Source organism: Myotis nattereri (assembly GCF_964212035.1).
Source record: "Myotis nattereri genome assembly, chromosome: 20".
NCBI classification, from domain to species: Eukaryota; Metazoa; Chordata; class Mammalia; order Chiroptera; family Vespertilionidae; genus Myotis; species Myotis nattereri.
Window position 1 is genome coordinate 7,684,687 of NC_138096.1, and position 14,265 is coordinate 7,698,951.

At 42.9% G+C, this 14,265-nt stretch overlaps 1 protein-coding gene across 2 annotated transcripts in view; it reads left to right on the forward strand.

Moving 5' to 3' along the window:
- The first annotated feature begins 1,205 nt into the window (after positions 1-1,205).
- Positions 1,206-14,265, forward strand: part of EPRS1 (glutamyl-prolyl-tRNA synthetase 1) — a 45,271-nt gene continuing 32,211 nt past the window's right edge. For both annotated transcript variants that reach the window (XM_081114374.1, XM_081114375.1), the window contains exons 1-8: positions 1,206-1,388; positions 4,480-4,564; positions 5,393-5,492; positions 6,327-6,483; positions 7,800-7,939; positions 8,583-8,677; positions 12,646-12,772; positions 13,526-13,718. In XM_081114374.1, coding sequence (XP_080970500.1) covers positions 1,343-1,388; positions 4,480-4,564; positions 5,393-5,492; positions 6,327-6,483; positions 7,800-7,939; positions 8,583-8,677; positions 12,646-12,772; positions 13,526-13,718 — 943 coding nt within the window. In that variant the 5' untranslated portion in view covers positions 1,206-1,342. The remainder of the gene's footprint in view (positions 1,389-4,479; positions 4,565-5,392; positions 5,493-6,326; positions 6,484-7,799; positions 7,940-8,582; positions 8,678-12,645; positions 12,773-13,525; positions 13,719-14,265) is intronic.

The following is a 14,265-nucleotide window of genomic DNA, read 5'->3' on the forward strand; positions in this document are numbered from 1 at the left end:
TGAATCATATCTGAGCATTTATTCCAATAACGCCAGCAGCATGGGAAAGCAGCAGGTCATCCACAGAAATCTGCCCTGCAGTCCCCTGTAAGCCAGCTGCATGTATAGGATAGGACAAAGATTGTTATAGAAGACCGGAGAAAAACCAAGCAACGCTTAGAGAAATGGAGTTACATAGATTTATTACACCGGCAGACTCAGAGGAGGTTGCCTCTAAAATTCTGAGCCAACCAATATGGTGAAAACCCCACTTTTATCCCCTTTTGGTGTCTTTGACTCCCAAATATGGAATGGGACTTCCGGACCTTTCACGGGCTTTGCAAAAAGCCCCAGGTGTTGGGGGTCTTGAGACCATTCCTAAGGGCCTGGCCTGGTGCCAGGCCCTGATAACCCCCCTCTGGGGCTGTGTCATGGTTTATGGCCTCTGTGAAAGGTGAGCATTTAGGTAATAGGTCTTGCAAGACCAGTCTGTGGAGAAAGGGGCAATGACTTAATTATAGGTTATCAAGAATGTACACAGGGCTTGCCGGCACGGATTCAGATTGCTAGCTGCCCCCCCCCCCCCCCGCAAATATCAGGGTTACATTGGAACCAGCCTTTTAGCCTTCTCAAGATTACATGGGGGAGTAGGGATTACAGGCATGGAGAGGTAGGCAATGCGGCCTGGGGTGGGACTCCGCTGTTTGGGCAACAGGTTGTTCATCTTCCCATGATAATAGGCGGTTCTTGAGTGAGAATGGACCACATTCCAAGGTTGACTCCCAGGTGCAAGGGTGACTCCTAGGTACTAGGGGGCTCCCTGGTCCCAGGAGTACAACCCCCAGCCAGGTCAGAATGCCCTTTCTTTAACCAGCACAAGGCAATCATGGCAACAGAGCATGATTAATATTTCCCGTAACCACAGCTTGTCCTCAATATTCTATTTTTTTGTTCCTAACACTCAGGACAATAAACAACACAATTTGTTTATTTCCCGTTGTAGGTCACGTGATCTTGACTTCGCCACCTGCTTTCCGTGCTTTACGAAGTGTCGTAAACGCCGTGGCTGCAGCGTCTTTCCCATGGCAACCAGGAAGGCCATGAAGGCCCTGGGGTCCCTAGATGTGGGGGGCGGGGCGGGGGAAGGGGAGGGGACGGGTTGCTGGACGCAGAGGGCGCGCGGCGATGACGTCAGCAGCGTGCGCCAAGCCCCGGAGGCCACGGCGCAGGGGCGGGGCGAGAGCTGCGGCTGCGTCAGGCGTGCGGCGCATACCTTGCGGCTTCTCCCTTTCGGCGCGTCCGTCCCGGGTGGACTCGGCAGCCAGGCCGGCGCAGGAACAGGTGCACCCGCAGACCCACGGCGATGGCGACGCTGTGTCTGACCGTGAATTCGGGGGACCCTCCTCTGGGTAAGGCCCGCGGCCCGGGCCGGGGCAGGTTGCATCAGCCGGAGAGGGTGCGGGGCGGGAAGGTCGCCGCGCCTGGCTGCGCCGTGGGGATCCCGGTCCCGGAGGCCAGGCCTCCCCTCAACCCCCGAACAAACACCCCTGAACTCGGAGTCGGCTCCGCGCCCCTCCTCTGTCCCCCGGCGGGTGCCTCTGCTCCTGACGCCAGTTTTCTGGGGCGCGGAGGGAGGCGCGGGGCGAGCCGGGACGGCGGGGCGACGCGGGGCTCAGCCCGGGACCTGCCCTCGGTCGGAGGGACCGCTTCCGGCCGCCTCCCCTCCCCTCCCCTCCCTCTCGGAAGTGGTTTCCCTGGAGAACCGAGAGCTGCTCGTAGGGGTAACATTTCAGAACTTCAAACCCCACTATCCTCCCCCCCCTTTTTTTAGACTTTCCCCCCGTGAGTCTCTGTCGTCTCTCCTTTCCTCGCTTCCTCCAGAAAAGCTCCTCAGTCCACCGGCTTCGGCTTTTCTCGCCTCTGCGTTGGGTTCAAAGGGGCCGAGGCAGACGGTGACAGCGGCATTTACAGTTTCCACGGAGGCTGCCTGTGTTTCTCATTGGAGGCGCCGGGGTCATGGCCGCAGCACCCCAGCGCACGGCGTGGGCTGGCGGGGCTGCTTGGCTGGGCGCCCTGCGGGTGGAGGGAATGCCAGGAGCTGTCATCTTCCCGATGCGCCTTAGGCTCAGGGTGGAACTGCAATTGTCAGCGTGGCCGAGGTTGTTGTGGCGAGCGAGCTTAGAATTTCTGCTTTTTTTTTTTTATCATCACTTTGGGAAAGTTGCACGAAATAATTTAGCTTATTGACCTCGTATTTGTTTGTGTGTGTGTGTGTGTGTATATATATATATATATATATATATATATATATATATACATAAATATATAAGTACATATAAGTATATATATAAATATAAATATATATATAAAACTTGACTTCAGAGAGGAAGGGAGAGGGAGGGAGAGATGGAAGCATCAGTGATCAGCTGCCTCCTGCACACCCCCTATTGGGGATTGAGCCAGAAACCCGGACATATGCCCTTGACCGGAATCGAACCCGGGACCCTGAAGTCCGCAGGCCGACGTCCTGTCCACTGAGCCAAACCAGCTAGGGCTGACCTCCTATTTGTTAATGCCTATAGATAGTATAGACCGGTGGTCGGCAAACTGCGGCTCCTGAGCCACATGGGGCTCTTTGGCCCCTTGAGTGTGGCTCTTCCTAAGCCTTAGGAGTACCCTAATTAAGTTAATAACAATGTACCTACCTATATAGTTTAAGTTTAAAAAATTTGGCTCTCAGAAGAAATTTCAATCGTTGTACTGTTGATATTTGGCTCTGTTGACTAAGGAGTTTGCCGAACACTGGTGTAGACACATGGGCGCTTTGCTAATGTTTGAGAAGCCCAGATCTTTTTAAAAACCTTATAATAATAAAAGGGTAATATGCTAATTAGACCGGACGTCCTTCTGGACAACCTTCCGGATGAAGCCTGGGTCCCAGGTGCCGGTCAGAGGGAAGCCGGGGTCCTGGGTGCTGTGGGAAGGCAGGCCTACTCTTGCATGAATTTTGTGCATCAGGCTCTAGTATATACATACATTTTTATTGATTTCAAAGAGGAAGGGAGAGGGAGAGAGGGGGATAGAAACATCAACGATGAGAGAGAATCATTGATCAGCTGCCTCCTGCATATCTCCCACTGGGGATCGAGCCCGAAACCCTGGCATATGCCCTTTTCCGAATCTAACCGGGAGCTCCTGGTTCCTCCACCATTGAGTCACGCCGGCTGGGCCAGATCTTTGGATGCAGTTGGCCACCAAGGGCTAAGGAAGGATGCCTTACATTTTCTCCTTTGGTGGTGGTCTGAGTGTTACTGTAACAAAAACCACAATTGAAAAGCTATTTTAAACATTCCTTTTAAAGATGCTATTGTTTTAGCCTATTGGTTCCAGTAATGATGGGCTAACCTCACACAAATCAGTGCGCTCCGAAAGAAAGGGCTTTGATTCCCGAGCTGAAAAGCACTGGGCCGTGTGGTCTCACGGGTGAGAACAAAGACATTGGTTCCTGGGGTCCCCAGTCCAATCCTGGCCGCCACTCGCTAGTGGCGGGAGCGTGGCAAGTCCCTTGTTTGGCTTCCCCCACAGCTTCCGTGAGGAAGGAGGAATGCTGTCTTCCACATGGGGTTGGTTGCCAGAACGAAGGGACAAAGGATTAATGAACCAATTTAGTAAACTTCCATATGTGTGCAGAGGCAGAGGACACCGTGTTTTAGATTTTGGATTCTGGACTGCCTTAGACCTGCATTCAAATACCAACAGCCCACCATTTATTTATTTTATTTATTTATTTATTTAAATATATTTTATTGATTTTTTACAGAGAGGAAGGGAGAAAGATAGAGAGTTAGAAACATCGATGAGAGAGAAACATCGATCAGCTGCCTCCTGCACATCTCCCACTGGGGATGTGCCCGCAACCCAGGTACATGCCCTTGACCGGAATCGAACCTGGGACCTTTCAGTCCGCAGGCCGACGCTCTATCCACTGAGCCAAACCGGTTTCGGCCAACAGCCCACCATTTAGTCAAGGACTTTGGGCTAGAACTCCTGCAAGCCTCAGTTTGCTGTCCTGCAAAATGGAGATAAAGGTGTCTATCTCTTAAGGTTGCTGCAAAGATTAAACATTTTAAAGTCTATAAAACATTTAGCATAGTGCCTACCGCATAGTAATCACTCAAATACTGTTAACGATAGCTTTTCTATAAAGCACTATTCCAATTTTTTCTTGCCTCCTGAGGAGGGAAAGATTAATTGCAGAGTCCCTCACTGGAAGCTGAGCGTCTTCGAAGGCAGTTGGACTGTGCCAGGGAATGGTTTCTGATTTTTTTCCCCTCCAAAACCAGAAGACTAGTACTTTCTGTTTATAGACTCCTGGGAAAAAAGCTTACCCTTTGCGAGACTTAATATTGGTGTGTTAAGTCATCCTTAATTGCTTTATGATTCAGTTTTTAAACACTACAGTATTTACGAGGAGAAACCTTTTCATCTTGTTCTTCTTAGGTGCTTTGCTGGCGGTAGAACATGTGAAAGACAACGTCAGCATTTTTGTGGAAGAAGGGAAAGAGAATGTTCTTCGTGTGTCTGAGTAAGTGCCTTGATAGCTTTGTTTCAGTACTCAGCAGCATTTAAAAAACGTTCAGGATTAAATGTTGCAGGCTTGTTTTACTTGCTAATGGGTAGATAGTCCCTAGAAAGAAGAATGCTTTTCTTCATTCTAAAAGAACTCTGTTTAGAGAATTATATTTGTAATCTGTTTGAAAGAAAGTAAAAATATACAGAAAGATATATATACACACACACACACACACACACACATATTGATTTTATTTTTTTTAAAAATCATTGTTGAAAGTATATATAAGGATTTTAAATTCAATTATAATTTACTCTGGTGGAAGATTGTAAGAATTTAAAGTCAGTGGTAATAAATAAATTTAGTAAGAATTATTTTATTGTCTCTTCTCTTATTTTCTTTATGATTTTGGGTCTTTTAAAATACTTCTTAAAAAAACAATTTTGATGGGGTTTGATCTTCTATCTTTACCTGGAAGTTGATAAAACTAGCTTCTCTCTGAGAATATATCCTTGGCTTTGGTGCTTTGATTTATTTTAAACCAGTTATTCTCAATATTCCAATTATATTTTCATATTTGCACCACTGAATAGACATATAGAAACTAATAGGAGGATGCATCATATAGATAGTCTACTCTGGAGTCAGTTGTTGGATTTAGCTGAACTTTGCAGAACAAATTGGAATTTGATAGAAACAGTAAAGGACAAATCACTTTTTTTTTTTTGGCTGTAGTAGAAAACACATGGTAAATAGGAGATTTCTATCTTTATATTTCTTCTTAAGTCTCCTCACTAATTTGCTAGAGCCAGTAATATTTTCCTCATGCTTCTGTTCTAGAAATGTGGTCTTCACGGACATAAACTCCATCCTTCGCTACTTGGCTAGAGTGGCCATGACAGCCAGGCTGTACGGCTCTAACCTGATGGAACACACTGAGGTACGGAATGAACATCTGGGTGTGATGAGTTTTGATTTATGCTTCTGCTCTTTTGAGAACTTCATTTTCTTGTTGGCTTATGTACTGTTATTCTGTTTAAGGATATTGACAGTGTTAGTCATAGGCCAAGTTAAGGAATTCTGAGCCCATTTTTATTTTCAGAAGAAAAAAAAAAACTCTTAGCTCCTAACTTGGAACTTTTAATCCCAAAGTTGGGTCATTGAGTGCTTTCTTCCTCTTCCTAGATTCCTAGAATTCGGTATCTGGACGTGACCATATTGATCTTATTATGCAATCCCCTTACTTTACAGATGAGGAACAGGCCTAGAAAAGTTAAAGTTAAGTTTCCCCAGGGTCACACACGTAGGTTGGACCCCATTCTCCTTTCTAAGTATATACCTCATTAATTACAGTAAAGCCTTTTTTTTCTGTTTGTATTCAGTTCTAACTTTTCTAATGCTTATAAAATCCAGAATACAAAGAATAGTTTCCAAGTGTTTACTTTTAACCCTGCAAGTGGATGAGTCTGTTTCATCTGGCTACCACCTATTGGGTTCAATCAGTTGGTTATTCTTTCCTGCTGCCAGTTCTCCTATCTTTTCCTTTTTCTTCCCTGAAAGTGCCCCTTAATGTCCTGCAGAAAAAAATAGCACAGAAAAATAACCACAAAATGTGTTTGTAAACGCCAGTTTAGATCCCAGGCAATTAGAATTAAATCCACATAATGGTAAATTCTAATCACTTAAAAGAAAGGCATGGTTCTGACTGAGGTTGTTTGCTTGCTTGTTTTTATTAAAATCTAAATTCCAGGATGCATTTCTTTTATGTTCACAGATTGATCACTGGTTGGAGTTTAGTGCCACAAAATTGTCTTCATGTAATTTGTTCCCTTCTGCCATCAGTGAGCTCAACCATTGCCTGTCTCTGAGGACATACTTGGTTGGAAACTCCTTGAGCTTAGCTGACTTGTGTGTTTGGGCCACCCTGAAAGGTATCAATAACTCGCCTTGAAGAATGTCGTGTTTTAATTATTTAACGTTTTGCTGGATAAGAAGTACACGTGCTTCTCTGTATTTGAATAAACATCCATTTATCTGTCTATCGGCAGATACTTAGGACTTACAAAGAAATGACCAGCCCAGCTGGTTTATCCCTGTCCAGTTACAGGATTCCATATCTGTGCCCCGGGGGTCGTCGCTCTCACTGCCTCAGGTCCCCTCTTGCCTTTGGAGTTGGCCTTGTTCCTGCTAAGGATGCCCTCATCCCATTGATGCTAGACCGCTCCTGTCTCGGCCGTTACTTCACTCCGGGCACTGCTGTCTAATCGCTCAGTAGGCGTGTGAGTGAGGGGTGAGCTGGAGCTGTCCCTCTCCGAGGTCACGGCTTCCGTCTTCTGTGACTAGTTGCAACGGATAAGGATATGGGATTGAGGAGCAGTAAAAAGGGGACCTGAATTTTGTTAATTTACTTTCTGTAAAAACATGCCTGAAGGAAATATGCCATGGTATTTTATTATTCTTTAAATTTGGGTTATGTGGGGTTTTAAAAATATTTTCTATACATTTTTGTGGCTTAAACTCTTCAAATTAAATTGTTGTTTAACAATTTAACTGAAGGCCTTTTCTAGTCAGACCGTTTCATCTGTAGGTTTGTCATGACATTTTTGTCTATATTGATTTTTTACTTAATGTTTATGAAAGAAATATACCTTAAGGATATAACTTTGTGATGTTAAAGTTAAACAAATTTCCTTCAATACCTGTTTTTAATATATCTGAAGGAATGAGCTGCTTCTTGATCTTAATTTTTTTTTTTTTTGATCTCTAGTTGACTTCCTTAAAGCTTTTCCTTAATTATGAAATGTAGCAATGGCCTTTCATTGGCGTGAGGCAGTGGTGAGGGCACGGTTTACTATTCATTTCAGTGAATCGAATTGAAAACATTTTTCTGTTAGGAAAGGTGGGAGGGGAAGGGCGAGAGAGACAGACGGACAGATTGCCTCCTGCGTGCGCAAGGACAGTACGTGACCTTGAGCGGAATCGAACCCCTGACCCTTCATTCCATGGGCTGATGGCTAACCACCAAGCAAACTGCTCAGGGCCTGAAAAAGTATTTTTAATTAACTTCTGTGAATTCTGTAAAGTGTATTTAAGTTTGGAAAACATTTCATTGTATACCCTGATTTCATTCATTATAAAAGCACAGCTCTGACTGAGCCATTTTCTTTCCTTAAATTAACCCCAACTAGAGCTTTGCTTTTGAAGTTGCAGACTTACTGAGTGATGTTAAAATTATGTTTGCTTACAGGAAATGTGGCCTGGCAGGAGCAGCTGCAGCAGAACAGAGCTCCGGTTCATGTAAAGCGCTGGTTTGGCTTTCTTGAAGCCCAGCAGGCCTTCCAGTCAGTGGGTACCAAGTGGAATGTTTCAGCCACCAAAGCTAAAGGGGTAAGCCTGTTTAAACTGTATAATGCTGATGTCTTTGTCTGTCAGAGACCCCAGATCTGAAAAGAAAGTTCTCCCTAGTCATAGTTCATTTTCTTTTCCTGAATAAAAAAGGTCTTGGACGAACCTGCCATTGTAAGTCTTGGCTGGCCTCTGCAGCCGGTTAACTACATACAGCCATCATCTGCATAATTCTAGGCCTAAACAATGATGATCATCTAGTGCAGGGGTCCTCAAACTTTTTAAACAGGGGGCCAGTTCACTGTCCCTCAGACCGTTGGAGGGCCGGACTATAGTTTAAAAACAAACTATGAACAAATTCCTGTGCACACTGCACATATCTTATTTTGAAGTAAGAAAACAAAACAGGAACAAATACAATATTTGTATTTGCATGTGTCCCGCGGGCCGTAGTTTGAAGACCCCTGGTCTAGTGTGTGTCCCTCAGGAATTCCAAACTCCAAGTTGCTTTTAGGTGTACCATCTTTTCTTCCTCCCAGATCTCGATCTCTTTGGTTTTTGAACCACTGACCATCGAGTGCTGGGCTTCTGCAGAGCCTTCATGTCATTTCTGGGGGGTATTTGTCGAATTAATATATTCCTAAACATTTAACCATGGAACTATTTTGTTGTTGTTTGTTTTCAGGCACCTCAGAAAAAGCCAGATGTTGGGAAGTTTGTTGAGCTCCCAGGTGCTGAGATGGGAAAGGTTACTGTCAGATTTCCTCCAGAGGCTAGTGGGTAAGAAAATAAAACTTAAAATTATAATAGTGGAAAATCTTTAGCTAGTTCTAAAATATTTTTAATATTAATAGGTTAATATGGAAGAAAATAAGATTTTAATTGTGGGAGTTAAAATTTTAATCCTTTTTGAATTATTGACAGTTAATGTATTAAATTTATAGTTGTAGTTTATTAATTCCAGGAGAGAAACAGTGTTTGTGCTTTACCCCAGACAGAATTATAATTATGATAGAAAAATCTCCATTAAGTAGAAAGGCTTCAGTTTTACTTACATTTTAAGATTTTTAGGTTTTCATTTAATAAAGACTTATATTTGTGTCATTAGTAGTAGAAGTGATGGTAGAATTATTTTCAGTTACTTTTTCCTCAAATAAAGGAAGGGGGGGGTGGTCCTAAAAATTATTAATGGGTTTCCCCACCCTTTTCACTCTTGGAGCCCACAGACAATAGTAAGAGGTTGCTAGCTCATTAGGAAAAAGACTTGTGGCTGCAGGTCAGTCGCCTGGGGCTGCTTCGGGCCGTGCCCAGCATCCCCAAGACGGGGAGTCTCGGCTTTCGCACATCTGTCAGCCTCTTGGAGCACAGGAGACAGGCTTTAAAACAGAGCCCTTCACGGATACTAATATGATTCAGTGCTTCTTGTTAAAGCAGTAGCCACGGAGCTTAGCCGTTGGGAAGGTATTATACACATTTTATAAATGAGATGATTATTTTCCCCCCAAAGAATTTTTTTTTTTTCAAATATACTTTATTGATTTTTTTTACAGAGTGGAAGGGAGAGAGATAGACAGTTAGAAACATCGATCAGCTGCCTCCTGCACACTCCCCACTGGGGATGTGACCACAACCAAGGCACATGCCCTTGACCGGAATCGAACCCGGGACCCTTCAGTCCGCAGGCCGACGCTCTATCCACTGAGCCAAACCCGTCAGGCTCCCCCAAAGAATTTTATCTAATTTCAGGTTTTGTATTGTGTAGCCAAATTCTTCCCCATCTGTGGCGAATGGAATGTGTAGACAATAGAAAGTGGCAGATGCACAGCTTTTTAGCCATCCATTTTTTTTTTTAAATATATTGATTTTCCCACAGAGAGGAAGGGAGAGAGATAGAGAGCTAGAAACATCGATAAGAGAGAAACATCGATCAGCCGCCTCTTGCACATCTCCCACTGGGGATGTGCTCACAACCCAGGCACATGCCCTTGACTGGAATCGAGCCCGGGACCCTTCAGTCCGCAGGCCAACGCTCTATCCACTGAGCCAAACCGGTTTTGGCATTTTATTGATTTTTGACAGAGAGGAAGGGAGAAGGATAGAGAGTTAGAAACATTGATGAGAGAGAAACATCGATCAGCTGCCTCCTGCACACTCCCCACTGGGGATGTGCCTGCAACTAAGGTATATCCCCTTGACCGGAATCAAACCTGGGACCCTTGAGTCCGCAGGCCGACGCTCTATCCACTGAGCCAAACCGGTTAGGGCTAGCCATCCATTCTTGATAGTTCTTCACAAACTATTTCATAAGCGCCATCATTAACAGCGAAGCCAGTTTTAGCATTTCCCGTTTTCTGTCTGTTTTCTAAGTTTGCTGATTTAGATGGTGAAATAATGAATGGGTAGAAGAGATGAAAGAGAAATAATGATCCTGGAAAATTCACAGACTAAATCATTAAGTGATTGATTGGTCGACTGGGTGGAATCGGTCACCAATAATACCTGTCTTGCATGGTTTAATTCCCACAGAGTCTGCCCCGTTTTCTGCTCCTGTGTCCCTGGGGTGAGAGGTCATGGCTGCCCTGTTGGGTAGTGACTTCGGTGATATGATAAAACCCACTTTCTTAGGAGTAGTTGTTGATAGCGATGCCATTTGAACAGTTGTCCTTTTTGAATCTTTATATTTTCTATCACTTGGAGTAACGAATTCCTCATTTGTTCTAAAGTATGTCAATGTCAGAGCATCATCTTATCTGAATAGTTTTTGGATTTGGGAATATAAATCAATGTTTAGGTTTTCCATATTTTTTATCATATTTTCTTATATTGCTGAAGAATAATAATTATTTTTAAAAAAATATATTTTATTGATTTTTTTTACAGAGAGGAAGGGAGAGGGATAGAGAGTCAGAGACATGGGATGAGAGAGAAACATTGATCAGCTGCCTCCCGCACACCTCCTACTGGGGATGTGCCCACAACTGAGGTACATGCCCTTGACCGGAATCGAACCTGGGACCCTTGAGTCCGCAGGTGGACACTTTATCCGCTGAGCCAAACCGGTGAGGGCAGGGCTAATTATTTTTTAATCACTTTTGGTCTTGCATGAAAGGCCAGAAGACTTGACTCACCTTTTGTTCTTATTCTTAGCTAACATGATATATAACCATTTTGTGCAAATGCTACCGAGCACCTTACATACAGTAATTTATTTAATCCTGATAAGCCTGTGAGAAAGGCACTGCTAGTATCTCCATTTTACAAATGCTTTCCGAAGCTGATTCATACGACAGTAACTTGCCAGCTCAAACCTACACTGTCTGGCTCTAGAGTCCGTGTGACTTAAAATTATATGCCTGTGTCTGTCACGTGTGGCCAGAGCCCAGTCCAGCATCGGTGCTAACACAGCACAAGTCGAATTTTCTTCAGCTGAGCTAATACAGGTTGTCTCTTGGGAATGAATGTTTTACAGTCCTGTTAGCTTTCTTGAGGTTTGAATTGTTAGAACTGCACACATTATTTCAGAGTCAGAAATATCTTTAAGTTTAAGATAATGGTTTGATTTTATCACTTCTCCTAAATTAATCCCTGTGTGTAATGCCTAACATATTAACTGCCAGATAGCAGGCAGGCAGTGATTATTAATCTTTTTTCCTTAACAACGGGGGGTAACACGTTATGGGTTTAATGCTTTCAGTATTTCTGTTTGTTTCTTGAAATGCAGTTCTCTGTTTTATTTTTAATGAACTTTTTATTTTAGAATAGTTCTAAATTTATAGGAATGTTGCTAAAAAAGTAAAAAGTTCCCATACACCCTGCACCTAGTTTTCGCCTAATGTTAATGTCTTACATCACTATGGTACCTTTGCCACAACTAATGAGCCAGTATTGATATGTTATTATCATCTAAACTCCATATCTTTTTTTAATTTTATCATGTTTTTCCTAATGTTCTTTTTCTGTTCTAGAATATCATCTGGGCCCGCTTACAGCCCTTTATTTTATGCAGAAAGTTTTGAATAACCCTAAATGCATTGCATTGTACTTGTCTACCATTAACCTGTGCATATAAACTCTTAAAATGGAATCATTGATCTAGAATGTTATATGAATTTCTAAAAAGGGTTGATTTTAAAAATGATATAGGGACATAACAGGGTGCTGTATTTTTTTCTTCCTTGTTGATATTAACTAAGATCAGAGGTGTGTGTGACATGAGGTGACCGTAGAACAGTGTGACTGCAGCTATCTTTATCAATTGAAACTAGTAAAAAGTAGTGAGAGCCGATTAAACTTCATGCTTCATGCCCTGTTTGCTGGCAGATAAATTATGTTTTTAACAGCAACAGTGTAGGCATTTCTTTTCACCCACTTCATTGATAGAGGAGGGTGTTGAGGTGTGTACCATTATCAACATTGCCTCTGATTCATTTTATATCTTATAATTGTCAGCTGCCCTTAGGAGCAGTAGTGTTTGCATAGACTGTGGTTTACAGAGTGCGACCTTAGTCCTGGATGAGACCCTTAGTGAAAGTCCTTTTGTAAATAACTTGGTGAGATTTTACATATGAGATTATTTCTTAAGATAAGTGTGGTAGTCTGTCTTTCTTCCTGCCAGGGTCAGATTTTCTATCCCAGTACTTTCCAACTAGAAGCAGTTTTGTTTAGTTCTCATCTCCTCAGAAAGGTTAAGTGTAACTCTTCAGTCAAGACGTGTTAATGAGTGTCTCTGTGAAATGTTTTTGTTTTAGTTACTTACACATTGGGCATGCCAAAGCTGCTCTTCTCAACCAGCACTACCAGGTTAACTTTAAAGGGAAACTGATCATGAGATTCGATGACACAAATCCTGAAAAAGAAAAGGAAGATTTTGAGAAGGTAATTAAAGGTGTAGTGATAACCCTTTGTCAGAAAAGTTATTTCAAATTAGACGGTGACCTGATACCTTCATGGTATGTGAGTTAAATAGAAACAATTCATGACACTAAATTAAGTTTGTTCTCATAGACGCTTTTTTCCTTCATCTGTGTATTCTGTGTCTCAGACCTAAGCCAGTAAATACTGAGCTCCCATACCAAAACCTTCAGTTTATTTGTTCTTCCTCGATTGTTGTAGAATTTCCCTAAATACCTAGAATTTACCTAAATACATTTTCCCTAAATACCTAGAATTTACCTAAATACATTTTCTCATAAATACGTTTCTTAAATGAATGGGTAACTAGAGGCAGGTTTCCTTTCTGTCATATAATTTTAAGTTTATGGCTGAAACACACACCGACCACGTATTGGGGAATGGGAAGGTCTCCTCGCCTCTCATATCATCTTTACCCAGAAGCACTGCAAGGTGTGCAGAGAGGGCAAGTCATTGTCAGAACGGCCAATAGTAACCAGCTTTTCCAGAGTAAATGGAAAGCTCTCTCAGGAGGCCACTTTCTCAGCCGACCATTCAGAAGCTAGTAGAGCGAGTCTCTTTTTCTTTTCTGATCTAATACAACTTGCACAACCATTTCCAGGCTAAATAAGACTGACGGTGTGTTATTACATTTTGCCCAAATACAGTGTCAAGGAATGAACGTGCACAAGGAAATGTGCCAGATACACTGATGGTGACTTGGGGTTCCTGTTGCAGGTTATCCTAGAAGATGTTGCCATGTTGCATATCGAACCAGACCAGTTTACTTACACCTCGGACCATTTTGAAACTATAATGAAATACGCCGAGAAGCTAATTCAGGAAGGGAAGGCGTATGTGGATGATACTCCTGCCGAGCGGATGAAAGCCGAACGAGAGCAGAGGACAGAATCCAAACACAGAAACAACTGTAAGGCACAGTCAGCGTTTGATGTTTTATTGCTGTTCTTGTGCTTTGCCTGGAGTAGAACGTGGTTTCTTTTCTGTGAAAGACGCTGGTTTAAACACATTTGGGAACATGATTCATACATTAGTCCATCTCTCACCAGTCTTTTTTCTTTCTCTGTCATCTTTCTCTTGTTATTTTGGGAGCCTCACAACTGCGCGTTAGGTACGCGTGCCCTTTGCCTCTCACGTACTACGTGCAGCCTTGTGAACTTCATTCTATTGGAGTGATTCCTTCTGTGGCATTTCTGTATTTTTTCTCACTTGAAATGCTTAGCCTTTGTAGTGTTTGGTGATAATATTATTCATGCTTTAAACCTTCCTTTCAGCATGTGGGTAAATGTGAACATACTCTATAATCTTGGTGTTGCCCTAAATCTTTGAAATAGCACTTGACAAAAACGCACATCTTTCTTATTACTTGTCCTTGGGCTTCGGAATTGGCCTATATTCATTCTATAATTATGTTGCCGGAACTTCCACACTATTATAGTTAAATCTTGAATGTCACA